Source organism: Ornithorhynchus anatinus, chromosome 4 (assembly GCF_004115215.2).
Source record: "Ornithorhynchus anatinus isolate Pmale09 chromosome 4, mOrnAna1.pri.v4, whole genome shotgun sequence".
NCBI classification, from domain to species: domain Eukaryota; kingdom Metazoa; phylum Chordata; class Mammalia; order Monotremata; family Ornithorhynchidae; genus Ornithorhynchus; species Ornithorhynchus anatinus.
Genome location: NC_041731.1, coordinates 50,784,102 through 50,811,904, shown reverse-complemented (window position 1 = coordinate 50,811,904; position 27,803 = coordinate 50,784,102). Strand labels below are relative to the sequence as shown.

General features: G+C 42.2%; 1 protein-coding gene and 1 non-coding gene across 7 annotated transcripts in view; one reads left to right on the top strand and one right to left on the bottom strand.

The window, feature by feature from the left end:
* The window catches only part of LRRCC1 (leucine rich repeat and coiled-coil centrosomal protein 1), a 33,767-nt gene extending 5,964 nt beyond the window's left edge, over positions 1-27,803 (bottom strand). The window contains exons 1-15 of one of the 6 annotated variants that reach the window (XM_029063216.2): positions 27,698-27,803; positions 23,300-23,505; positions 22,987-23,052; positions 22,080-22,247; positions 19,708-19,877; positions 19,404-19,616; positions 16,302-16,495; positions 13,348-13,534; positions 12,537-12,685; positions 10,658-10,862; positions 9,353-9,492; positions 6,298-6,499; positions 2,894-3,079; positions 2,327-2,501; positions 851-1,014 (exon numbers count right to left, since the gene is read on the bottom strand). In XM_029063216.2, coding sequence (XP_028919049.1) covers positions 851-1,014; positions 2,327-2,501; positions 2,894-3,079; positions 6,298-6,499; positions 9,353-9,492; positions 10,658-10,862; positions 12,537-12,685; positions 13,348-13,534; positions 16,302-16,495; positions 19,404-19,616; positions 19,708-19,877; positions 22,080-22,247; positions 22,987-23,052; positions 23,300-23,505; positions 27,698-27,753 — 2,481 coding nt within the window. In that variant the 5' untranslated portion in view covers positions 27,754-27,803. Of the gene's footprint in view, positions 1-850; positions 1,015-2,326; positions 2,502-2,893; positions 3,080-6,297; positions 6,500-9,352; positions 9,493-10,657; positions 10,863-12,536; positions 12,686-13,347; positions 13,535-16,301; positions 16,496-19,403; positions 19,617-19,707; positions 19,878-22,079; positions 22,248-22,986; positions 23,053-23,299; positions 23,506-25,240; positions 25,257-27,697 lie in introns of those variants that run through there. The other 5 variants (XM_029063217.2, XM_029063222.2, XM_029063220.2 and 2 more) reach the window with 5 other exon arrangements.
* LOC114811948 lies at positions 8,747-8,884 on the top strand. Its single transcript, XR_003759643.1, has one exon. It is a non-coding gene; the product is annotated as a small nucleolar RNA SNORA7 (small nucleolar RNA).

Here is a 27,803-nt window from a genome sequence, read left to right as displayed (position 1 = left end):
ATGCAGAGTGGCCTAGGGGATAGAACCCAGGGCTGGGACTCAGAAGGACCTAGGTTCTAATCCCAACTCCGCCACTTGTCTGTGACCTTGGGCAAGTCATTTCACTTCTCTGTGCCTCAGTTACCTCATCTGTAAAATTGCATTAAGGCTGTGAGCCCAGTGTAGGACAGGGTCCATATCCAACCCGATTATCTTGTATCTAACCCAATGCTTAGAATGGTGCTTGTGGTAACCAATACAATTACTTGAGCTGCAAGGTCTGTAAAACAGGGTTCCACATTAAGACACCTATGTACAACATTACTAATAAATACATTTGGGTCAAAGAATTGCGATCCCTTGGGAAAATCACTTAATTTCTCTTTTTCTTGGTTTCCTCATCTGTAAAATGGGGATTAAATCCTACACCCTCTTACTTAGAATGTGAACCTGGGTGGGACAGGGAAGCAAAGTGGCTCAGTGGAAAGATCAAGGGCATAGGAATCAAAGGTCAAGGGTTCTAATCCCGGCTCCACCACCTGTCAGCTGTGTGACTTTGGACAAATCACTTCACTGTGCCTCAGTTACCTCATCTGTAAAATGGGGGATTAAGACTGTGAGCCTCACCTAGGACAACCTGACTAACCTGTATCTACCCCCGTATCTACCCCAGTGCTTAGAACAGTGCTTGACACAAAGTTAGCACTTAGCAAATACCAACATTATTATTATTATTATTATTATTACCTAATCCAGTGCTTAGAACAGTGCCTGGCACAGAGTAAGCACTTAAGTACAAGTACCATTATTATTATTATTTTTCCATCTCATAATGGGAAAGCTACAAGATCAAAGAAAATACAAAACTTACTTCTTTTAGTTTCCTAATAGTTTCAGTTTGATCATCTACAATTTTGGTTTTAATTCTTAAAGCATCACTGTCCCTTTCATTTTGCTTTCGTAGAGACTCATTATCCATAGATAAAACTTCAATCTTGGCCTCTAGTTTTCCACGATCTTGAGCTAGAGAAGCACCTAAATAGGATGTTAAGAAATTTCTACTTGATCACCTGTTATATTTTTTAAGTGAGCAAATACGTTTATTGCTCTACTACTAGTTTAACATAAAAAGTACTTACATTGCATGTTAGTGACTGAATGCACAAAAATGGCTTCTAATATACAGCCAGTATCGGCAATTAGGCTTAGCTATTATAAGCATTTTGCACACAGACTTCTAAAAAATCCCACAAGATGGTGCTACATGAGTATTTACTATTTACAATGCCTGCTAGTTAATGTGGGAAGAAGCAATTTTGTTGATAAAAAACATTGTTTTGGCTCTTTCAATAATACACTGCTACTTTTTTATGTTTCTCGAGATACAGGCAGTGTTTATCAGTGTTGCAAGGAAAAGTAATGCAAAGGGCTGCATGGGATAAGGTTTGTATTTTAAGAGTATTCTAGTGGAAAATTCCCGATGGGCACAGAGCACATTTCACTTTCCATACCAACCTAACTCCTGTATAGACCACGTGATGAAGAGTAAGGTGATAATGAGTCTACATCCTCACCCCACTGATTCTGCCCCACAGTCCCTCTTCACAATTCATGACGAAGTCAGGCCTGCCTGATCCAAAGTAGCATGCATTTTCACATTTTTCCTCAGCTCTGTACCACAGGGGGAAGATGGGAGAAAAAACCATGCTGGGAGATCTTCAAGCAGTGCTCGGATTCCAGGCAGGCCTGAAGCAGAGAGGGGGTCAGAGTGGAATCTCCGAGACAAGCCAAGACAGCAGCTGCCCAGAGGGTAGATTTCAGGCCAGCTACAAGGCATGCAGGGGAACACAATCCCATAGGCAAATCTCCAAGTGTACACAGGCTGACTCCAAAGGCGTTGCACTGACTGCAAAATATTATGTCAGAATTTATTTTTGGCCAATCTCCTGTTGCTGTGAGTGTAAATGGAGAAAGACACGTTCGTGCCATTAATAAGAATTTCTTTTTTTTAAATGAGCACGGGTTCTGACATGCAAAAGAAGGGTTATCTCTAAAGAAACCCACAAGTCTTGGCTCACCTGCAATCTTCTCTTGGGGGAGTCAACCTGACAAGGGAACTGAATAATAATCATAATTCCAAAACCAGGGATAGTTCTTTTGAGCTAAGCCAATATACTGAACTCTTCAGTGAGCTGGCTAAATAACAAAAGCCTTATGCCTCCATCTGGCTTTCTTCTATGGGGGTTAAATAGTATGTCCAGACCATTTAAATTACTGTCAAACACTGATTTCCTGTAACCACTGGAAAAGCAAAATTTAATCAACTTCAAAGAGGGTTTGTTTATACCCTGTTGTGCCAGCTCCTGACCCCATAGCTTTCTTTCTGCTCTTAAACCATCGATTATCGACTCTTGAGCTGTCAGTTGTGAGATAAGTTGTGATTTTTCTTGCTTAAGAAGTTCTACTTGAATAGTTTTCTCCTTGTCCTCCTCAACCATAGTTTCAAGGGTTTGAATTCGTTTCTGTAGCCGCAAAGGAAAAAAAAAAGGTGAAAATACCCAAATTTCCCCAGCCATAGCTATTTTAAGTTGAAAAATTATTAAGAATGATAAATAAGTCTTCCTCGGGGCCAGTGGATTTTGCCCTATCCAGGACAAATTCACCTTCAAAACTACTTCAGAAGAAATTTATTCTTCTTCCTGGAGTTGGCTCATGTTAAGTTCAACTTCAAGAAAGTATACTGAATAAATGACTATGTAAAGTTAAAGTGAAGACAAAGGTTCAGATGCAGTGGGAATTTTAGAATGACTGAACACAAGTTTTTTAAAAATAAATTTTAAATACATTACTATGATAATCAGTTTGTCCCAAACAAAAATCAAAGGAAAGTCAAATATACCTTGCACTTTCTTACCTTTAAATTTGATGTAGCTTCCAGTTTTGACTGGGAAACTTCGGCAATCTTTGCTTTTTGTTCTTTCACTATAGAGGTCAGATCTTGAATTAAAGTAGAGGTCTGCTTTTCTTTTTGCTGGGCCTGGGCAAGAGCATGTTTATTCTTTGCTAACTCAGTCGCAACATTTTCAAAACCATCCTTAACCTACATTTTCAAAAACCAGACAAAATCCTTTTATAAAGGAATGGAAGGAAAACCACCAAGGTGAACACAAAAACCACAAAACCTGGAACATGAGCCTGAGATGAAGGCGTGGACCATGGATTGGCAGAACAAAGACAGTGAGGCCTGAGTAACTGAAGGGGCAGCCCTGGGTCAATGGGTCTTGGAGTCAAGTGCTTAGTACACTGCTCTGCACACAGAAAGCGCTTTATAAATACAGTTGAATGAGTCACACACAGTGGGAGGGGGAAACCTAAGAGGAAGCAGGCAGGTTCACAGGTGGAGAAAGCTTAAATCCACTCATGCTATGAAAGCCATTTGGAGATAATCAAGAGCTGATGGTACTGGTTCTCTCAATATTTTGAGAGTCAATACAAGCATTCAGTCCATGTTACCCAACCACCTTCGTATCAAACAGAAACACCTTACCTTACGATTTAAGGCACTCAATCGCCATACCTTCTTCTACCTCACCTCGCTACTCTCCTGCTACAGCCCAGCCCACATACGTAGCTCCTCTAATGCCAACCTATTCATTGTACCTCAATTTTGTCTATCTCACTGCCAACCCCTTATCCAGATCCTCCTTCTGGCCGGGAACTCCCTCAATCAAGTCGTATTTATTGAGATGTTACTGTGTGCAGAGCACTGTATTAAGTGCTTGGGAGAGTACAATAAAAAAGAGTTGGTAAACACTTTTTCTGCCCACAACTAATTTACCGTTTCTCTCCTCCTTCATCATGAAAAAACACCATTCTCCCTACCTTCAAATTCTCATTAAAACCACTTCTCCTCCAAGAGGCCTTTCCCAACTAAGCTCTCATTTCCCTTAATACCTTATCCCTTCTGCATCACCCTTACACTTGAATTTGTACCCTTTTAGCCCCTGATATTCACCCCACCTTCAGGCCCATAGCACTTATGAACCTATCTGTAACATCCCGCTCTAAACTGCAAACTCCATGTGGGCAGGTATATAACAAAACTCTGGCTATTGGTTTTAGTAATTTTAAAGTTTACTTAATTCAAGTGAAGATCAAGTAGCAAGCATTTTTCCATTTCCTGGATTATTCTCTCCCTTATCTTAACTGCTGTTAGTTTTATTTATTAAAATCACAATTGCTTCTTATGCTATTTGAACTCATCTTCAATGAGTGTTCTCTGAAAATACAGATGAAACAGTTTAAAAAGAAAATATTTAATTTAATCTCACTTATCTCACCAGTGACCTCTTTCCAAGCCCTCTTCCTAGCCTGGAACTCCCTCCCTCTCTATATATACCAGACCACCACTCCTTCCACCTTCAAAGTACAATTACGGTTCCCCATGAGGCTTTCTTTGATTAAGCCCTCTTTTCCCTGGCTCACTCTCCCTTCTGCAACACCTATACACTTGGATCTGTGTCCTTTGGACATTTGATATTCTTCCTATACCCATCCCCACAGCACTTATGTACATATGTTTACTTATTATAAATTATTTATTCATATTAATGTCTGTTTCCCCTTCTAGACTGTAAGCTCGTAATGGGCAGAGAATGTGTCTACTAATTCTGTTGCACTGTACTCTCCCAAGCGCTGAGAACAGTGCTCTGCACAGAGTAAGCATGCAATAATTACCACTGATTGATTGAAAATATTCTTAATATCGTAAAAGGCTATAAAACCTACTCCTACCTTGGATTTTACATTGCCCCAAAGGTGAGGATGGTGAAGGAAGGAGATTTCTGTGGGTGAGGGTCAAAGGGAGTAAGTCACAGAATAAATTACACTTTTCCATGAAGGCTTGAAAGACTTTAAACTGTTTCCTCCATTAGAAAGGAGCAGCTATCGTTAAAAACAACTGTTTTAGCCACATTTTTCACTTCCCTTAGACTGTGAACTCCATGTGGGACAGGGACTCTATCCAACTTGATTACCTTGTATCTCTCTCACCAGTTCTTAGTACAGTGCTTGGCACCTAGTAAGCATTTAATATCACAATTATTACTAGTCAAATATCAATTCTGTTATACTGTATTCTCCCAAGCACTAAGTATAGTTGTTCTACACACAGTAAGCTCTTAACATGCACCACTGATTGACTGATAGTGAATAAGAAGCCCCAAGTCTGGAGAAAATTTGTTTCCTTGCCACTTTCAGGGTTCATTATTAGAATGACCAATAACACTACTTTAACCATCTGTTAAAAAAGACAGCCTCTACAGTAAGTTCTTTCCAGTAAGACACTTACTGGAATTATAACCTTGCTGGGAAAGGTCCTTTCTTTCTATTCTCTTTTTTTTATGAAGATATCACTGCTGGTAAAGAGGTCAGAGTGGGCAGATTGGTTGTTTGTTGCCACTCTGATCCAAGAAAGGAGGAACTACACATGGGGAGTTGAGGCTGCAGCCAAAGATGTAGCCAGGAGAAAACTGTGCCATTCAGGCAGGACCCTCATCAGCCCTCAGTCCAAGGAATGGCTAAGAATAGAGTTTGGACATCTAGATACAGGGAAATCACTGAGCGCAGGAAATATGTCTACCATCTCTGTACTCTCTCGAGGCACTTAATACAATGCTCTGCACAAAGAAAGCACTCAATAAATATGGGAAAGCACTCAATAAATACCACTGATTAACTATATTCTAAATGAATCTCATGTTCCTTTTACTTATGAACCAAGATAGTTGGAGAGATGATCTAAAGTCTCCCATGGAAAGGGCTTATGTCCTATAACTTTCTGGGTTTTAGTTATCAAACTTTACACAGCTGTTAATACTTTCAAGAGAATAAAGTGTGTGAACAGGGACTCCGTTTTCCTCTATTTTATTCTGGGCAGAATTACCTGCTGGTGCTTAACCTTCCAAATGATGTTTTCCAATGCATTTTTCAAAAAAAAAAAAAAAAAAAGTAAAAATAACATCATTTGAATTTCAGCCAACAAATGGTGGAAGTACCATGTTCTCATGCTTAGGAACTACCCAGTTTTGCAATTAGGTAAGAAAACAAAGCCATGTATTTCTACTTCTGAACATTTTCTTAAGGAACACAAAGTTTATTTTCTAAAAAATTCACCAGAAATTCATAAAATATTACTTCAGTTTTTCTCCATGCGGACATACTAAATCTGCTATGCAATAAGTGAAAGATAAAAAATACACTCAAATAAAAAGGAATATTGATGCTGTTTTCATTTCCATGATAATCTGCCACTCTTACCTCTTTAAATCTTTTAGCTTCAATAGTTAAGGCAATACGAAATTCATTTTCCAGTTCCAGGTACTGCTGATTCAAAGTATTAATCTTCTGTTGAAATTCTTTCACATGTTGCTCATGCCTTTTCTCTTCTTTAGCAATTTCTTTTGCCAAAGCATCCTTGAAATCAGATCCATTCAAAGTCACTCTTGATTCAAGTTCTTTCCTGAAATAAATAAGATTTCCTGTTCACAAAGAGTTGCACCTTCTACAAGTTAATGCTATTTTTCACTTGATTTTATCAAAAAAGGTTTTACACATTATTAAAAGTGCCTGAATACCATTCCTGGTTCCTCTCCCCTTTCTTAGGCTTTCTAAATTAACTCAGTCCCTTCTCAAATAGTCTCCTTCTTGCCAAATATAATCTCTTACTCTCCTATTACACATTGGTTTTATAGTAACAGTACTTCAATGCTTGCAGGATGCAAAACCCTGTACTAAGGGCTTATTTAGCCTTTTAATGGTGACACAATCATTCCATAAGGATATTTTATTGAGTTACAAGTCCTCTTGTCCCACGATTCAACTCAAGATTGCTTTTGAGTTTAGTATATGTCACAGTGTTATTTTAGGGAGAAGAAATGAACCTAAGTTAAATGGCACTGGGGGGAGCCTAAAGATGTTCACAGTAACACTAAAGAACAGTTTCCTTCCACTTAAGGTATTTATTGAGCACCTACTCTGGGTAGAGGATTGTAATAGACCTCATTGGGATCAAAGACTAGAAGTAGATGTCACAGTCCCTGACTTTGAAATTTTACAATGAAACAGGGGAGTCAGGCAGGCAGAGATAGTACACAAAAAGTGAAACTTTTCCATTACAGACTTCTCATCCAAGAATTTAGCCAAGTTCCCACCTGCTTTTCTTCAATGGTGCTTGTTAAGCACATATTATGGGCCAAGCTCTATACTAAGCACTGAGATAGATACACGATAATCAGATTGGACACAGTGCCTGTCCCAGTTTAGCTCCAAGTCTAAAATGAAGGGAGGATGACTTAATCCTCATTTTACAGATTAGGTAACACAGCAGTTAAGTGACCTGCCCTAGGTCACACAGCAGACAAGTGTCAAATCTGGGATTAGAACCCAAATCCTCTGGCTCCCACACCTATGCTCCTTCCACTAAACCACACTGCTTCCCTTTAAACCTGTATATATTTTTCTCTTGTACTATTTCTATTTGTAATCAATTCTATAATATGTGGTGAGAAGTGATTCCTTCTGATGTTTTGAACCTACCAAGCTCCAATTAGAACTCCCTACCGTGCTTTGGTGGGATTTGTTGAACAACAATTCTATGTTTGTCCTGTTTGCACTCTTCAGGATTTTGAAAACTTAAAATCTCCTCTTGGACTTTTTCTTTCAGGGCTGAAGTGTTCTAGTCTTCATAGAGTATTTTGATCTGGAAGGTACTCCTTCCTCCTCATTTTAGTTGCCTTTCTCTGGACCTAGTCCAGCTTTTTGGGGGCCTTCCTAAGATGTAGCAACAAGAACTACACTCAGTATTTGAGACACAAAAGTATCATGACTTTTTATAATAGCAGAACTAAGATTCTTCTTACGTTTTCTAGGGTCTTCCTGTTGACACTCTCCAGGACCTTTCCTTCCTGTCCATCTTGATCCTATGACATGAGGCTCCTATGACATGAGGTTTATTCTCCCCAACCCCCAGATTTTCCTTCAAAGGCCTTAAGGTCCCCAACTCTCTGTTTTCACCCCTATTTCCTGACCTCAGGAGAACCACTCTTTCCTGGGATTAGCTACTGTAAAAATGCTTTGGGAAAATCCACAATTTTTCAAACATGACTATTGCTTGGCCTATCTTTTTAACCTATATCTCCCAAGGTTTTCCGACAATGGTCCTCTTTCTGCCACCAGAATAAAAGCACTTCTGAGAACCTGGCACAAGACCTGCTTTGACTTTTCATTTTATGGACTCTGCTGCCCAATACTCCGAAGTAACACTAATAGAAAAAATTATTTTATAAATCTGAAGTAATTTTATTTTCCACCTCGGAGCTTCAAAATACAATAGCCCTCCCATTTCTCTCCAAATCTCTTCCATTTTGCCCATACCTTTACTGACGCGTGAGTGGGGCAGCAATGTCACACTGCTTCACAGCTAGGGAAACAAAGATCTAAAGCAATAGGACTAGAGATATTGGTATTGCAAGTCATGCTGCACACAGCCTTTGCAGAATGGTGTGTGGGACTTGGCTCGTTTCTACTCGGGTGCAATTCTCAATCTCAGTAAGTGCCAACAGGAAATTCACTCTAGAGTGTAAACTCCTTGTGGGAAGGGAACATGTCTACCAAGTCTGTACTACCGTACTCTCCCAAGCACTTAAGCGCTCAGCACACAGTAGGTGCTCAACAAATCCGATTGATTCTAGCTAACTACTTAAGTGGGACCCTCTCAGGGCCGCACCTGGAGAATTTCCAGTACTCCACCAGTCATGACTACAGGAGGGAGAGTCAAGCAGAGGCCTACCCATTCCATTCCTAGCTTGGCCAGTGGCAAGCGAGTGGAAAGCAATCTGCTACAAGTCAAAACTCACCCATGCTGCGCAACAGCGGCATGGGAGAGATTCGAGGGCAGAGACTCGTTTACTGTGCGGAAGGCGGCAATGGTAAACCACTTTCGTATTTTTACCAAGAAAACTCTGTGGATACATTACCAAAGCGATTGCAGATGGAAGTGGGGCGCTCTGGGAGAGATGTGTCCATGGCATCACTATGGTTCAGACACGATTAGACAGGATAAGACAAGAACAACTATTTAAATGGGGCTGCCTATTTGAAGACAGGGTCTGCAGGGATATTTAGTACTTGACTTTCTTCATGGAGCTCAATCAGTGATATTTTCTGAGTGCTTACTGTAAGCAGAGCACTGTGTAAAGCTAAACCTGGCTGCCACAGGCATCCCCCACAGGTAACTTGGACCTTATTTTAAGATGCCTGGGTAACCCCACATATTTCCCCAACTGATTTAGTTTTCTAATGTAGAAATACGTACCTGTGTTGTTGTTCTTTTAACGCTAGAATTTCATGAAGCTGTTGCACTTTCTCTTTCTGTTGACGGAGGGATACTCTAAGAATCTGCAATTCTCTTTCAGTAGCTGAAGTTTTAAGCTCCAATTCTTGAACCCGTTTCATCTGTGTAAAGTTTAGGGATTTACTGAGGTCTCATGATAAAATTTCCCAATTCAGTCCCAGAATGATAATAAAAAGTCCTCTAAATGTCTAGGACTAACATTAAGAAAACACTGGTAGGAGATGGGAGAGTAATGTTACCACCCTAACACAACTGGTATTAAAAACAACTTTCTTATCCAGAGGGCTGACAGTACCCTATCCCAGATCTGGTGGTAATAATAAATAAATAATAATGATGGTATTTGTTAAGCACTAACTCTATGCCAAGAACTGTTCTAAGCACTGGGGTAGATACAAGGTAAGGAGGTTGTCCCACGTGGGGCTCACAGTCTTCATCCCCATTTTACAGTTGAGGGAATTGAGGCACAGAGAAGTTAAGTGACTTGCCCTAAGTCACACGGCTGATAAGTGGTGGAGCCAGGATTAGAATCCACTACCTCTAATTCCCAAGCCAAAGATTTTTCCACTAAGCCACCTGCCCTTCAGCTTCAGGTAACTAAAACAGCACCCAGGTGGATGAGAGCTCTACTGCCTCATCAGTTCCACCCTGATTTTTTCCTTTTTTAAAAATTTTAGAGCAAAAAGATACCAGCAGTGCCACACACACTGGGTCAGACTCATGGTTCACACGTCTGACAACAGCACTATAAAATATCTTGAAATAACAGGGTGTTGGTAATCCTGTTTACCATCTAAACCCCGCCCCCACCATTTCTCTCCAGAATTTGATCCCCCTGGTCTGAATAATGATTTAACCAAACTGCAAACATTTCCCCAACTATTTCCACAATTTCGATTTTCACAGTAATGATGATATTTTGTTTTGTTAAGTGCTTACTATGTGCAGAGCACTGTTCTAAGCGCTGGGGTAGATACAGGGTAATCAGATTGTCCCACGTGAGGCTCACAGTTAATCCCCATTTTCCAGATGAGGTAACTGAGGCACAGAGAAGTTAAGTGACTTGCCTACAGTCACACACCTGACAGGTGACAGAGCTGAGATTCGAACCCATGACCTCTGACTCCCAAGCCCGGGCTCTTTCCACTGAGCCTTAATCTTAAATGTGGTGGTCATATTTTCCACTATCGTACAAATATGTACTTCTAGAGGATTTATTTTTTTGTTTGTGGCGACTTGTGTGGCTATTACAATAAAGAGAAATACCTCAGAAGCTTGTTGCTGTACTCTCTGTGTCTCCATCTTTGACAGTTTTTCTTCCAAATCCCTTAGGATTCTCTGTTGCTCCTCCTCTTTCAGCCTTGATTGATTTAACTCATTAGTAAGTTTCTCAGATGCATTTTGGAATTTTTGGATGATGGCTTGCAATTTCATTTTGGCATTTCTTTCCTTAAAAACCAATTCCTTTAACCTAAACATTTAGAAAAATGATTGGATTCAATTTTATCAGATCTAAAACTCCCACCCAGCAAATCTGGCTTTAAACAAAATTCCAATCCCACCAGGCTTATTTCAAAGGGAAGCTTTAGAGGCATCTCTTTCACTCATAGTGCCTTCCAGCCTGAGTCCAGGCAGTTACTGCCGACTCTTTTTTTTTTTTCAAATAGTATTTGTTAAGAGCTTATTATGTACTAAGCACTGGGGTAGACACAAGTTAATCAGGTTGGATGCAGTCCCTGTCCCATGTGGGATTCACAGTCTCAATCTCCATATTACAGATGAGGGAACTGAGGCCCAGACAAGTAAAGTGACTTGTCCAAGGTAACACAGCAGACAAGGGGCAGAGCCAGAATTAGAACCCAATGACCTTCTGGCTCCTAGGCCCGTATTCTACCCACTATGCCATGCTGCTTCCCAAATTACGCCACAAGGCCCACCTTTACTATTTTATTACTCTCTACATAAAGGAGAAGGTCTTTGCTTTAAATTTCCCCCTATATAAAATGCTGAACTTCTTGGAAAAATGAAAGAATGTTGATTTGCTAGAATCTGAACTCACAGATTCTTGCAGTTAAAATTAATACTTTTGGTTGGAGGCTGCCCCTGACTCACCAGTTGATTCAATCCAGCCAGCCGCCACAACCAGCAGAAGTCAAAAAATATCAGACAGTATCACTGCACATGAAAATTCTGGATTCAAATTTTTTTTTAAAAGACCCCAACAATTTTCAAGGCAGATGTGAGTGTCTCATTTACCAATAGCATAAACAGGAGAAGAGGGCAACAGAAATATTCTGCCCCTTGGCCACAGACTGTTTCCCTAACCCTAATCAGCTGATTTGCAAATCCTGTTGAAGGACTAAGTCGGACAGTGTGAACGGTTTGGTACCAATCCCCACAAATATTGGAAAGACAACTCAAGTGTATGTTCTACTGACAGTGGAAAATCCCCTTTACCACCCTAAATACCAATCCTCCACACATAAGCAGTCCAGGACTCTAGGATATTGATCATTTAGTTTTCTGATAAGGCAGCAGCGGAGTTCTCTTAGTGTCTGTTGGCTCTATTTCACAATGTGAAACACAGCCCCAAGGGGAAAGTGTCCTAAACATTGATCGTTTCAGGGAACTCTGACCTGGCCAGAGGACTACATCTGGTGAACTTTATTCTTGAGGTGTGGTGACAAATCAGCCACGCTTGTATGCGTGGGTGGGCTCTTGCTGTCAACAGAACTATCTTCATTAACAAAGGATGGCTATTTTTACACACACACACACACACAAATATAAATTTAACTACACACTCATGTGGAAACAACAGGAAGGGGTCTTCATATAATCAATCTAAACAATCTTGATCGGTGTTGCAAACACCAAATACTTCATGTGCAGCCCTCAACAGCTTTGAGTTCCATGCTCTTTCACCCAAATAACTGCCACCTTTGTTTTAAGACAACTAACTTATCCCTTCTTATTGAGTCTTGCTCAAGGACAAAATAGCTGAACAATGATGCTCAATTCAACTCTGCCAGGAGAAACAGTACCAGTTCTAAAGCAGAATGTTGAAGATCACTGTTTACTACTCTTAGTATCAGTACAGAAATATCAGTTGTGCACTTTGAAATATCAATGTAGTTTCTCACACCTATCTGTGGTGGTCACGGTGATACTGTGAAGATCCTTTTCTTCTCTTGCTTGTTTCTGCAGTTCTTTGATCTGATCAGAGAGTCTCTTCTCAGTTTGTTCAGCTTTCCACCTCCTCTCCCTTTCTTGATCCAGTTCCTGAACAAGTGCCTGAAAACCACCACGTTGATTCAAATAAATATTTCAATGCAAGGGATTCTAAGGGTGCACAGGTATTAGAACTTCTTTGAAAGTCTTAAGGAAACACAAGATGGAGTCTCCCGTTGAGAGCTCCGGACAGGCTCCAGTCCTGCAACTTCAGGACAGAGTACCGGCGCAGAGGAGTTGATTAGAGCGCTATATCGATTATAGTACTAGTAATTACTGTCTCATCCCCATCAGTCCTGGTCCCTCTGGGGCATGACGAGCAAGAACAAGTACAACTGCAATGGCATAGAATTACAATGCTAGCTTAAAAACAGAAGGTGAACTCTTGCCTCTAGTAAACTCAGTTCAGTTTCTAGCTGTTCCAGACCCAATCTTCCTAACATGCTGCATGGACTACCATACAGCAGGGAACCCAAAACCGAACCAAAATTCAAGAGCTATTTAACTTGATTCTCCCCAAGGAGCTCCAACAAGGCACAGCACACCACCTTCCTCCCACTATGTTGGGATTATGGAAAGAAGGGCAACACAGGCATGAGTTTGGCTAAAACTGGCTTAAAAACAAACCAGCATAATTTTCTTGCATAGATTACCTTGACAGATGATAAATTCATAAGTGAAGTTATATTTATTCATCTTCTCATATTAAGATTCAGAAGTCTTACCTTGTAAGTTGACTCTTCTGCCTCTCTTGAGGTTGTATTTTCCATTTTATTTATTTTAGCCTTTTGTACTCCTGATTTTCTAAATGATTTTCCTGTCACCCTTAAATCAGAATTTCCAGAAGATGATTTTAAATCCTCCTTAAAGTGTGGATGTTTAGGGTTTTTTGAGTTATTCTGCTCTGTACCACTGAAAAGAAATAAGAATTAGAAATGGAGTAAATTTCTTATCTGAGTTATCATTCCAAAATTCATCTTAGACCAAAACATCTTTGAAAAAAAATATTAAAAAAAAGTATTTAGGAATTATAATAATAATGTTAATAATGTTGGTATTTGTTAAGCGCTTACTATGTGCCGAGCACTGTTCTAAGCGCTGGGATAGACACAGGGGAATCAGGTTGTCCCACGTGGGGCTCACAGTCTTAGTCCCCATTTTACAGATGAGGGAACTGAGGGACAGAGAAGTTAAGTGACTTGCCCACAGTCACACAGCTGACAAGTGGCAGAGCTGGGATTCGAACTCATGAGCCCTGACTCCAAAGCCCGTGCTCTTTCCACTGAGCCATGCTGCTTCTCGATTATACTGATCGATGTTTTAGATACTGGTCAATATTTTAGATATACACCCCTAAAGTCACAAAAACATTCTTAAACTATTAAAATCTTTATATGATAAAGCAAAATTTGACTTGTCCCAACTATAACTGGAACTATTAGCTGGGGTGGACGGGGATGCGTATTTAAAACAAAACAAAAAAACAGAGGACAGGGAAGAAAGGGAGGCAATGTTTACATCTCCAAGTAGAATGGGGTTTAAAAAAAAATCTTCCATAGTGAAATTATCCTCCACAGGCCTATCCATCATCACTACCAAATTCTCTGTGAACTGCAATTTCCCCAAGAGTATAATTTGAATTTAAATGCATGCTACAACAGCAGTGAAAATAGTATTTATTGAGCTCTTACTATATACAGAGCTATATATATTACATTATGTATTTGTCAAGTGCTTAGTATGTGTCATGCACTGCTCTAAGCTCTGAGGTAGATACAAGTTAATCAGGCCCAATAAGGTCCCTGCCTCACATGGGCCTCACAGTCTGAATAATAACAGTAATAATAATAATAATAATATACTAGCCACTTGGGGAACATATAGAGGAACACAAAAAAAGCAAAAGAAATATGACTCTTGACTTGGAGGAGACGGTAAATTGACAAATATAAAATTAATAAGAGTTGAGAGCAGATATCTATCAATTGGTAGTATTTGAGCATTTAGTACAGAGCACTGTACCACGTGCTTGGGAGAGTAGAATAGTTAATAGAGCCGATCCTTGCCTTCAAGGAATTTACAATCTAGTGGGGAGGTAGGCACTCAAATAGATTACAGGTAGTGGAGAGCAATTAAGATTAAGGACATCTACCTAAGTGCTGTGTGGGGAGGAGGATTGTGTGAGTACCCACCTAAATGCTTAGGGGCTGATGAGTCAAGTGAGATGAGATTATTAGTTAGAGAAGGCTTCTGGAGGAGTTGTGATTTTCTAGTAGGGTCTTGAAGATTAGGAGAGTAAGTGAAAAACAAACAAACATAAATACATGAGTGCTGAGGTGGCTGATGGGAAGGCATGATTGGAAAGAAGAGCGAAACTAATCAAGATTTGCCTCCTGGAAGAGAAGGCTTTAAAGGGAGTAGGGATGTGCTTTGGTAAAGCTGACGGGAAAGCGTTTCAGATATGAGCAGCTCACCAGAAACTGGACAACTGAGAGTGGAGGAAGGCTGAGAGCTTTGCTTGAGGTGTGATGATTGCGAGTTTAGGTGTAGACGGAGAAGAGAGCAGAACTAAGAGGGAACACCTTGAAGATGATGGTCAGGAGGTTTTGTTTCAAGTAAAAATAAAATGGGGAATAATGGAGAGTTTTGAGGCCAGTGGTTTCAACTGGTACTTTAGTAAAATGTTGCATTTAGTCTGGAAGGGAGAAGAGATTGGAGGTAGTGAGATTAATATTTAGGCTGACTGATCAATCTAATATGGAGGTGGTGGTTGTGAGGAGGACAGGAAGGGTGGAACTTACACAGAAAGTGTGGTAAGCACAGCTCCATGCAATAAGTGCACCAGAGTTTTCATTAGTCAGGTCAAGGTTAAAAAGATAAGCTGCTGTAAAAGGACAGCATCCATCTTGGGCACAGTCACACACACCATTTTTCATAATAAATAACACATTTGGGAGGCGGGAGGGGCAAAGTTTCCTGTAATAAACAGATGCCAACTGTTCAGATGCCCTTATTACCTTTCATTATTTGTGTGAAGTACCATGGCATAGTGGCTAGAGCACAGGCCTGGGAGTCAGAGGGTCATGGGTTCTAATCCCCGCTCTGACACTTGCCTGCTGCGTGACCTTGGGCAAGTCACCTTACTACTCTGTCCCTCAGTTACCTCACCTGGAAACTCAATTCCTAATGTAGGGATTGAGACTGTGAGCCCCATGTAGGTCAGGGACTGTGTCCAACTCGATTTGCTTATATCCACCCCAGCGCTTAGTACAGTGCCTGACACATTTTCGTTTCGTATATATTTTCGTTACCCTATTTATTTTGTTAATGAATTGTACATCGCCTTGATTCTATTTAGTTGCCATTGTTTTTACGAGATGTTCTTCCCCTTGACGCTGTTTAGTGCCATTGTTCTTGTCTGTCCGTCTCCCCCGATTAGACTGTAAGCCCGTCAAACGGCAGGGACTGTCTCTATCTGTTGCCGACTTGTTCATCCCAAGCGCTTAGTACAGTGCTCTGCACATAGTAAGCGCTCAATAAATACTATTGAATGAATGAATGAATGAATTGCAAGAACTTAACAAATATCACAATTATTACTATCACAATTATCAACAAAACATCAACTGTTTTTAAGCAGGAGTGTACGAACCAAAACAAATTATGAAATCAAAGGTACCTGTCAGAAAGTTTGCCTTTACCATGATGCTTGACACATGGGGTGCCTTTTTTATAATTTGTAATCTTAGTTCTTCTAGACGTTTTACGGTGGTTCTCTTTTCCACTTTCACAGTCACTCTCAGAAGACGTATCTGTTTCTCTTTTTCCTTTCAGGACATTTAAAGGACATTCGCCAATCGAAGAATTGGTTGTCTAAGAGAGATGTGTGGTAAGAATCTATATAACTGAGTACGACCGGCTTACTTTCAAACAAGTTTCAGTATATTTCTTTTCAAAATAATTGTTATGATCATGAGGGTTTGTCAAATGATGGACATTTAACTAAAATTACAGATAATAAGAGTACTCAGAGAAGGATGATAAATCTCAAAATCCAAGAAAATTAAAATTCCACATAAACCCAAGTTTTCTAGCTAAACTTAGAGTTAGTTAATGGTATTTTGTTGAGTGTTCTCTGTGTATATAGTACTGTCCTAAGCACTTGGGTAAGCGGAATATAACAGAGTTGGTTAGGAGCATACTCTTTCCTAAAGTAGGGTTGATAAATTAGACTTGTATGAAATAAAGTGCCACTGACAACATTTTGTTAGGCATCAAGGTCACAGGCCCGGAAAGAGCATAGCAGGAAAGGAAGCACATATCTGCCCCTTCCCCAAATAAAAACCTATTGGGATACTCTGGGGGAGCTGGCTCTTCACTGAATAAGGAAGTGGAGCATCCCCCTTCCCTGCTCCTCCCAATCTCGGCCCTAGCCAAGCTACTGGCACACTCTGGGAGGAAGCTTTCTGTTGATAGTGGGGAAGGCCCACTGCCCACCTCCCACTCTCCTGAGGCAGAAGCAGGGAAAATTCAGGCAGACGAAGCTCCCTGTGATGACGTGCTAAGAGCTTGGAGATCAGCTCTTGGCTGACACCACACCAGATGATTTCTACATAACTTCTCCATGATAAAATGTTTATCTTGAGGTAAACTAAAGCTAGGTGAAAAGGAAGCTTTGGCAAGTTTATTTGGGGGCTACCACAGACTACACCTTTTCTCCAGCTATTTCCTCATGCAGAGCGCCTTTGGATAGCCAGGCTGCCTGATTCCTGGCAAGATGATCTCATTCACTCAGTGCCTAAGGTCTACCCAAACTTACCCTAATGGGTTTGATAAAAACCCCGCCACACACACACACAAACACACCTCCACCCCACTTTAAAGATTGGATTAGCCCCTACAGATGCCCAGCTCCTTGGAATTGGGCCGCCAGCATTGCCATTTCAGGTAACGTGACAGGACTGAGGGTAACTGGACACTGACCAGAGTGAGCTCATTTGGGCACAGGTCCAGTACCAAAAGCCAGCCTTGTTGCCCAGGGCCAACCCGACAGTGTAAAGGCCACTAAACCAGGCTGGGGACTAAGCAGCCAATTTGGGATTGGGAAAAATGAGACAGAGGGATGGAGAGAGGGAGGGAAAAAAAGAGGGAGGGGACACACCCTCAGAATTGGTGCTAGGATCCAGCCCAAATGGAATAGAGCCCAAAACTGTGGCAGAAGAACTGCCTCTAACTACGTCATGTGAAGACTCCCCTTTGAGCAACAGTTCCACATATTTACCGGAGTAGAGGAACAGCATGCCTGATGCATGAATGCAATGCAGGGTATAACCCATGGTCATACCGAGGACAACAGGGCCAGCACAGCCTACTGGCATCTAAAATCAGGCTCCTTGGCAACACTTCTCTCCACGAGCTCTGAGAACCACCCGGGAAAGATAATAATCGTGGTATTTGTTAAGCGCTGACTGTGTGCAAAGCACTGTTCTAAGCGCTGGGGGGATACAAGGTGATCAGGTTGTCCCACGTGGGGCTCACAGTTTTTAATCCCCATTTTATAGATGAGGTAACTGAGGCACAGAAGGGAAGTGACTTGCCCAAAGTCACACAGCCGGCAAGCGGCGGAGCGGGATTAGAACCTATGCCCTCTGACTCCCAAGCCCGGGCTCTTTCCACTGAGCCACGCTGCTTCTCAGGCCTGTGAGCATACAGTGCTCTGCCCAGCTGGTGATAAAAGAACAGGTGAGAAAAGCTTGTTCTGTAAGCTTACTGTGGGCAGGGAATGTGTCTGTTATACTGTTAATAATAATAATAATGTTGGCATTTGTTAAGCGCTTACTATGTGCAGAGCACCGTTTTAAGCGCTGGGGGAGATACAGGGTAATCAGGTTGTCCCACGTGAGGCTCACAGTCTTCATCCTCATTTTACAGATGAGGGAACTGAGGTCCAGAGAAGTTAAGTGACTCGCCCACAGTCACACAGCAGACAAGAGGCGGAGCCAGGATTCGAACCCATGACCTCTGTCTCCCAAGCCCGTGCTCTTTCCACTGAGCCAAGCTGCTTCTCTGTTATATATATTGTACTCTCCCAAGAACTCAGTACAGTGCCTCTGCACACAGTAAGCACTCAATCAATATGACTGACCAACTGATTTCCATCGTCCTTGGTGTGGCGAAGGGTATTGCTGCACTGGGTAAAATAGATTACGCTGTTGAGCTGAGCAGTCACTGGCTGAAGGAAGCTGTCTTGGTGTAAGACATGTTCGATAGAAGAATCAAGGTAGTGGTGGAAGGGGCTAGCCCTCCCTTAGGCTGTACCCCTGGGAGTCATGATCCGGGCAGCCAGGTTCACTACTGGCTACTAATATCACAGCAATATTAGAATTATTAAGTCAGATGAGAAGCACTAGGCCTAATGAAAACAGCAGAGTCAGTGGACCTGCGTGCTAATCCCGGCTCTGCCAATTGTCTGCTGTGGGCAGGACACTTAGCTTCTCTGTGCCTTGGTTCTCATCTGCAAAAATGGGGATTAAATGCCTACTTGCCCTTCTTTCTTCCCTGTAGACTGGGGGACTGTCCAACCTAATTAACTTGTAGCTACCCTGATGCTTAGAAGAGTGCTCCAAGAGCTTAAATACTACAAATTATTAGATGCTACACTATCACTGGAAAGAAAGTAGGGTAAGCTCATCCCATAAAAGGCAAAGATAATTTGAAATACAATTAAGCTCCGATATTTAACCGCTTCTGAGGAGTGGTAGGGAAAATGTCTTCGCTGTACCTTAAGTAACTGTGAAATCTGATCTTCTAATTTCTTAATTCGCATCTCACTGTTCATATCATTTTCATCCAGTTTCCTGCTCTGTGGCTCCGAAGCGGGGAGGTCATTCACAGGAGGAGAACAAAGAGTGTCACCTGCTAGAGCATTTGCAGGCTTTTGGCATTTTGGCACGTGGTCCACGTGTGGAGTCATCAGTGGACACGTAACATCGCACTTTGGGAAAACAAACAAATCAGATTGTTTTCAATGTCCAGAATCAAAAAACTACTTCCACACAAGAAAATGAAAAAGATCCATACCATACCTCTTCTTCAGGTAACTGAGAATCAGAAGAAACTAAATAATCCAAAAGGTCTTCTAAATATTGTAGATCTGAAGAATTTCCTTCCAACAAATTTATCGGCTCACCAAAAACATCCATTCCATCCAGGACTTTTAGTTGGGGCAAAGTCTGAAGAATGATTCCCCTGTATCCTTGAATAATAAATTATTCAAAACACTGAAACACTCTTGCCACATATTTTTTTCCAGATTAACATAAAAGACATTACGATTCTACTGGCCTTCCTAAATACCCAGCACTATTTTGCTGTAACGGAAATTTGTACGTTAGATCTGAAACCTATGTCTCAGATTTACGCTTTTGCTACTGTTGTTTGGCTAAGGGAGAAGTGAAAAGAGGTTCAAATAAGGCCCGAGAGTCTCCTGATGTCCTGTTGCGTGTAGCTCTGAAAGGAAATCTGGGGGTGGGAATTTCAGCTCCAGTTGTAGCCTTTTTCAAGCCCTGACACTTGGAACAAATATGAAGCTACTCGTGTAGGCGGGAGGTTGGAGTGTGTGCAGTTGTTGCAAACAGATCGAAAAGGAGGATACTGGGGGACGGGGACGGAACGCTGCCTTGGAAGCTTCCCCAGCACAGGGGAGCTTTCTAGGAGCCAAGCTAGGGACAATGTGAAACAAGCTGTGGGGAAAGGGGCAGGGGGGCACAAGCAGTGAGGCTGGGACTGGTAGGAGCAATTAATCAGAAGTATTTATCGAGGGCTTCCTGTGTGCAGGGCATCTGAATGCTTGGGGAGTGTTCAATATCATCGGTAAACACGATCCCTGCCCTCAAAGAGCTTGGCTATTGTAAGTAGCAGCAACTGAAACAGGAAACAAGCAGTGGTAGGTAAGGTCTGGATGTCCCGGGCAGCAGCAGTGAAGCACAACCGGCGGGTCAGGCAGCAAGCAGTAAGGAGCCAGAGGAGGTACAGGGTGGCAGTTGATGTCAGGGTTGCTGCTGGGGTGTGGCCAGAGAGGTCAAATATCTCCAAGGGGAACCCCTCAACTCCAAAAGAACAATGGGAGGGAGGATGCCAAGAGCTGCGTTGGGATGTGGCCAATGAAGGTGAAAACCTCTCTGAGGAGAACTGCAGGCAGAAAATAATCCCTGCCTGAGCCTCCCGGATCTAGAGGTTGGGCTGTTCTGATGTAATGGGATTCAAAAGCTGGGATTTTACCTTTTAGGTGACTTCTCAAATACATCTGTTTGGCATATCAAAGGGTCTATGATCCTTTGGTAAAGTGACAAAACCAGCATTCACCAAAATAGTGTTCCTTGGCTTTACATTGGTTCACTTTGGTGTTTTAAAGGGCTTGGGGATCTAGGACCTACCAGCCCTTTATTCTGTGTTAAAAAAGTGCGTGAGTAGGTTCATTTTCTATGATTGCCAAATCTACTTCTTCAGCCCTGACCTCTCTCCTTCCTGCAATCTTGAATCTCCTCCTGCTTTCAGGACACATCCACCTGGATGTCCTGCCGATACCTCAAATAAAACATGTCCGAAACTGAACTCCTTATCTTCCCATCCAAACCCTGTCCTCCCTCTGTCTTTCCCATCACAGTAGATAACACCACTATCCCCCCATCTCACAAGCTGGTAACCTTGGTGTTGTCCTCGACTCATCTCTCTCATTCAATGCACACATTCAGTCTGTCACCAAATCCTCCCAGTTAAAATCTGCCCATCGCTAAAATCTGCCCTTTTTTCTCGATCCAAACCGCAACCATGCTGATCCAAGCACTTATCCTGTACCAACTTGATGACTCCATCTGCCTACTCTCTCTCCCCACTCCAGTCCATACTTCACCCTGCTGCACAGATCATTTATCAACAAAAATGTTCAGTCCATGTCTCCCCACTCCTGCCCATCCACATCAAACAGAAACGTCTTACCGTTGGCTTTAAAGCACTCAGTCATCTTGCCCCATTTTACCTCATCTCACTGACCTCCTACTACAGCCCAGTCCACACAGTCTGCTCCTCTAGCGCTGGCTTACTCACCCGGACCCAAACTCAACCATCTCACTTCCGACCCATTTCCCACAGTCTCCCCTTAGCCTAGAACTCTCTCCCCACCCACATACATCACATCAACCATGCTCTCTCCACTTTCAAAGCATCATTAAGGTCACATCTCCTCCAAGAGGCTTTCCCTGATTAAGCTCTCTTTTCTCCAGGGTGGGGGGGAGGAGGAAAGGCAATAGGTGGCTAACACTATTAAGGAATATTCCCTCATGCCCCGTCCCAGTTTAACAGCAAGCTTAATTTCAGGACCATTTGCCACAGAAAAAAGGTCCCACATTTTATGACACTGCTCATATTACTGCTCATATTAAAAAAAAAAAGTTCAAACCTGGTATATCACAGAGTGGGTTATTTTTTCCATTTTTTTCTAATGTAAGATTAGTCAAAGAATGTAATCCTGTCATACATTTCACTAAATGATTTATGCTGTCAAGACAGTTGCCATGCAAGTCAATGTGACTAATTTTATGATTGGTCCCATGAAGGCCAAGAAATCCTGTAACATAAAAAAGCAACAGGAATAGATCATAACAAGGGAGTTGGATTGGGACAGGCAAGGCATTACCCAAGAAGAGTTGAGATTTTGTTCCCCCTCTAACTCCCGGCAGTTGGAGTAGTTGGCAGCCTATGAACAAGCTGGCAGTGCACGGCAGCCTAGATGGCAAGTTCTTGGCATGTGCTGCCTTGGCAAATAACCTGGATTCTGGCTTCTCCTATATATATATGCAAAATTCAGACACAGCAGACTGAGCGCATGGAACCTTGAAGCCCGGTTCATGAACTATTCGGGCAGGGATAGGCTTTTTCAAAATGTGCCTTCTTATTGCCAAGCAGGATTACCTAAGTGAGGCTGCATTTGCCATCACGTCTCAGGTCACAGACGCCGAGGAATGCACAAAAATGTGACCTCTTTGGCACTGTCAGGCTACTCGAAATTTATGGCAGTCAGAAGAAATCTAGCAAACCACAATAAATTCCAAACCACAGTGATAGGCAAGATCCATCAGTAATAATCCAACAGCATAATCTACCTCTGAGTAAAGACAGACTCAAAGGTTTTATTTTCCTTCAACATATTAACTCCAGATTTTATATACTACCTCATTTTAAAAGGTGTATTTCACTGAAAAAATGTGTATATCGCACAAGAGAAAAAAATAAAAGTGTAACTTTCTTTTTAAACATAATGATGCAGTATTCTTGATGAAATATTGAGCAATTAATAGCTTGTTTACCATGAAGATCATGTATGCGATTAAAGGATAAATTCAGTCTAGTTAGATTAAATAGTTTTTCAAGTCCTAAACAAGAGACAAAAAAAAAAGAAAAGAAAGGTCAACATAGAAATTACATAGGGCTGTTGCTTAATGTTTCAGTAATAAATTAATGCAGAACAATCAGGGCAATAAAACTGGCATTTAACTTTCCCTAGAGATAATTATTTTTAATAAATTATGACAAAATTGGGCTTTCCCCTGTATTTAAAATAGGGTGAACTCAAAAGCCATTCTGCCTAATTGAAGTAATACACAAAAAACAGCCACTAACCTTCTACTTTTGTAATCAAGTTACAAGACAAATTTAATGTCCGTAGGTTTGTCAGGGTACTTAATCCTTCGATCTGACTTATCTGATTAGACGACAGATCTAGATGCTGTAAATTCCATACATGATCCAGGCTTTCAATCTTCGATATATGATTACAGTGCAGATTGATAGTGTGAAGGCTTGAACTGAAAGATACCTCTAATAAGCTACAAAAGAAAATACGTTTTTAAAAGACATAAAATGAATCCTATTTAACAAGTATAGTATCAGTAGAAACATATTCCCTAAATACATAAATTTGAGGCCTCTAAATTTCAGTGACCCACAATTCAAGTCACACAGGAAAGTAAACTAGCTTATCTCACCACTTCAGCTAAAGAAATGTGATCTCCTGCCCATCCACTGGGCTTCCTATTCAGCAGACTACTAGGGTCCCTTTTCTCAGAGCCCTACTAAAAAACCCCTCACATCTCCTGGAAGTCTTGCTCAATTACAAACCCATCCCTCAACATCCTACCCCCGTCCCTGCCTCCGTCCCCTCTGCCTGCAAATAATAATAATAATGAAAATAATAATAATAACTGTGGTAAGTGCATACTGTGAGCCAAGCTCTGTACTAAGTGTTGGGATAGACAGAGAAGCAGCGTGGCTCGGTGGAAAGAGCACAGGCTTGGGAGTCAGAGGTCAGGGGTTCGAAACACGGCTCTGCCACTTGGCAGCTGTGTGACTGTGGGCAAGTCACTTAACTTCTCTGTGCCTCAGTTACGTCATCTGTAAAATGGGGATTAAGACTGTGAGCCTCACGTGGGACAACCTGATTACCCTGACTCCTACCCAGCGCTTAGAACAGTGCTCTGCACATAGTAAGTGCTTAATAAATACCACTATTATATACGCAAAATAGGTCTCAAATGGGGCTCATGGTCTAAGTATGAGGAAGAGGAGGCACTGAATTCTCATTTTGCAGATGAGGGAACTGAGCCCCAGATATGTGAAATGACTCACCCAAGGTCACAGAATAGGTAAGTGGCGGAGCTGAGAATAGAACCCAAGTCCTCTGACTCCCAGGCCCATGCGCTTTCCACTAGACCGCACTGCTTCTGTTGCCCCCAGGCCATCACCCATCATGGCTCAGTGGAAAGAGCCTGGGCTTGGGAGTCAGAGGTCATGGGTTCAAATCCCGGCTCTGCCGCTTGCCAGCTGTGTGACTTTGGGCAAGTCACTTCACTTCTCTGTGCCTCAGATACCTCATCTGTAAAATTGGGATTAAAGCTGTGGGCCCAAGTGGGACAATCTAATCACCCTGTATCCTCCCAGCGCTTAGAACAGTGCTTTGCACGTAGTAAGCGCTTAACAAATACCACCATTATTATCACCCATGCATTTGAGCTCTTAACCACTCTTCCTACCACTCACCGCTTTTCGCCTTTTCTTTAAACTCTGTCGCACCTCCTACCTGTGATTTATTTTAGCGTCAGTCTGTCCGGCTGGCTGGTAAACTCTTTTAAGGCTCAACAGAGTGCTCTGCACAGTGCAAGGGCCTCAACAATTCATGGCGAGGTGGACAGAACACGGGCCTGGGAGTCAGGTCATGGGTTCTAATCCCTGATAACGCCACTTGTCTAACGGGTGACTTAATGATAATAATAATAATAATAATAATAATGTTGGTATTTGTTAAACACTTACTATGTGCCAAGCACTGTTTTAAGCGCTGACCTAGGGCAAGCCACTTTCCTTCTCTAAACCTCAGTTCCCTCATCTGTAAAATGGGGATTGAGATCGTGAGCCCCATGTGGGACGGGGACTGTGTCCAACTCAATTTGCTTGGATCTACCCCAGCTCTTGGTACAGTAATCATCTAACAAATGTCACAATTATGACTACTGCTTGTTGACAACTGACAGTTCATTCATTCAATCGTATTGACTGAGCACTTACTGGGTGCAGAGCACTGGACTAAGCGCTTGGAATGGACAATTGGGCAACAGATGGGGACCAACCCTGCCCAACAACGGACTCACAGTCTAGAAGAGACGAGACAGACAGCAACACAAGTAAACATCTATACCATCAAGATAAATAGAATTATAGATCTATTCATTCATTGAATAGTATTTATTGAGAGCTTACTATGTGCAGAGCACTGGACTAAGTGCTTGGAATGGACAATTCGGCAGCAGATAGAGACCATCCCTGCCCAACAACGGGCTCAGTCTTAAACGGGGGAGACAGACAGCAAAGCAAAACAGAATAAAACAACATCATCAAGATACATAGAATCAAGGAGTTGTACATCTCATTAACAAAATAAATAAGGTAATAAATAATATATACACACTAACCCTGCCTTCCCAGTGCTGCAGCCACCAATATTCATTCAGTTCGTTCCATCGTACTGATTGAGCACTTACTGTGTGCAGAGCACTGGACTAAGCACTTGGAATCCATTCATTCATTCAATAGTATTGATTGAGCGCTTACTATGTGCAGAGCACTGTCCTAAGCACTTGGAATGGGCAATTCAGCAGCAGATAGAGACCATCCCTGACCAACAACGGGCTCACAGTCTAAAAGAGGGAAGACAGGCAGCAACACAAGTAGGCATCAATACATTCAAGATAAATAGAATTATAGATCTATTCATTCATTCAATCATATTGATTGAGCGCTTCCTATGTGCAGAGCACTGGACTAAGCGCTTGGAGTGGACAATTGGGCAACAGATAGAGACCATCCCTGCCCCATGACAGGCTCACAGTCTAAGCAGGGGAGATGGACAGCAAAGCAAAACAGAACAAAACAAGTAGGCATCAATACCATCAAGATAAGTACAATTTTAGATCTATTCATTCAATAGTATTGATTGAGCGCTTATTATGTGCGGAGCACTGGACTAAGTGTTTGGAATGGACAACTGGGCAACAGATAGAGACCATCCTTGCCCACTGACGGGCTCACAGTCTAAACGGGGGAGACAGCAACACAAGTAGGCATCAATACCATCAAGAAAAGTAGAATTACAGATCTATTCATTCATTCAACTGTATTGATTGAGTGCTTACTATGTGCAGAGCACTGTCCTAAGTGCTTGAAATGCACAACTGGGCAACAGATAGAGACTATCCCTGCCCATTGATGGGCTCACAGTCTAAAAGAGGGGAGACAGACAGCAACACAAGTAGACATCAATACATTCAAGATAAGTAGAATTATAGATCTATTCATTCATTCCATCGTATTGATTGAGCGCTTACTATGTGCAGAGCACTGGACTAAGCGCTTGGAATGGATAATTGGGCAACAGATAGAGACCATCCCTGCCCACTGACAGGCTCACTGTCTAAGTGGGGGAGATGGACAGCAAAGCAAAACAGAACAAAACAAGCAGGCATCAATACCATCAAGATAAGTAGAATTATAGATCTATTCATTCAATAGTATTGATTGAGTGCTGACTGTGTGCAGAGCACTGTGCTAAGCGCTTGGAATGGACAACTGGGCAACAGATAGAGACAATCCCTGCCCACTGATGGGCTCACAGTCTAAAAGAGGGGAGACAGACAGCAACACAAATAGGCATCAATGCTACCAAGTAGAATTATAGATCTATTCATTCAATCATATTGATTGAGCGCTTACTATGTGCAGAGCACTGTCCTAAGTGCTTGGAATGGACAACTGGGCAACAGATAGAGACCATCCCTGCCCATTGACGGGCTCATAGTCTAATAAGGGGAGACAGACAGCACCACAAGTAGGCATCAATACCATCAAGATAAATAGAATTATAGATCTATTCATTCAATCGTATTGATTGAGCGATTCAGTCGTATTGCTGAGCTGGGAATGGACTAAGCGCTGGGAATGGCCAATTGGGCAACAGATAGAGACCATGCCTGCCCAGGGACGGGCTCACAGTCTAAACGGGGGAGACAGACAGCACCACAAGTAGGCATCAATACCATCAAGATAAATAGAATTATAGATCTCTTCATTCAATCGTTTTGATTGAGCGCTTACTCTGTGCAGAGCACTGTCCTAAGCGCTGGGAATGGACAACGGGGCAACAGAGAGAGACCATCCCGGGCCCAAGGACCGGCTCGCAGTCTAATCGGGGGAGACAGACAGCAACCACAACAAAGCCACATCCTCAAGATAAATAGGATCAAGGGGATGTACACCTCATTAAGAAAATAAATAGGGTGGTAAATAATCTATACAAATGAGCGCGGTGCTTAGGGGAGGGGAAAGGGGAGGAGCAGGGGGAGGAATGGGGAGGAGGAGCAGGGGGAAAGAGGGTGCGGGGGTCCGGAGGGGGAAGAGGCCGGTCAGCTGGAAATCGACAGCCTCCCCGGACCCCCAGGACCGCCATCGCCCGGGCCTGGCGCCCCTCACCTGCGGAGATGGCGGTCGATGAGGCAGAGATCACCAGGCCCCAGGCCCGCCGCCATGAACCCAGGCCTCCTCGTTCCCCCTCCTCCCTGCTGCCTTTTACGACGGG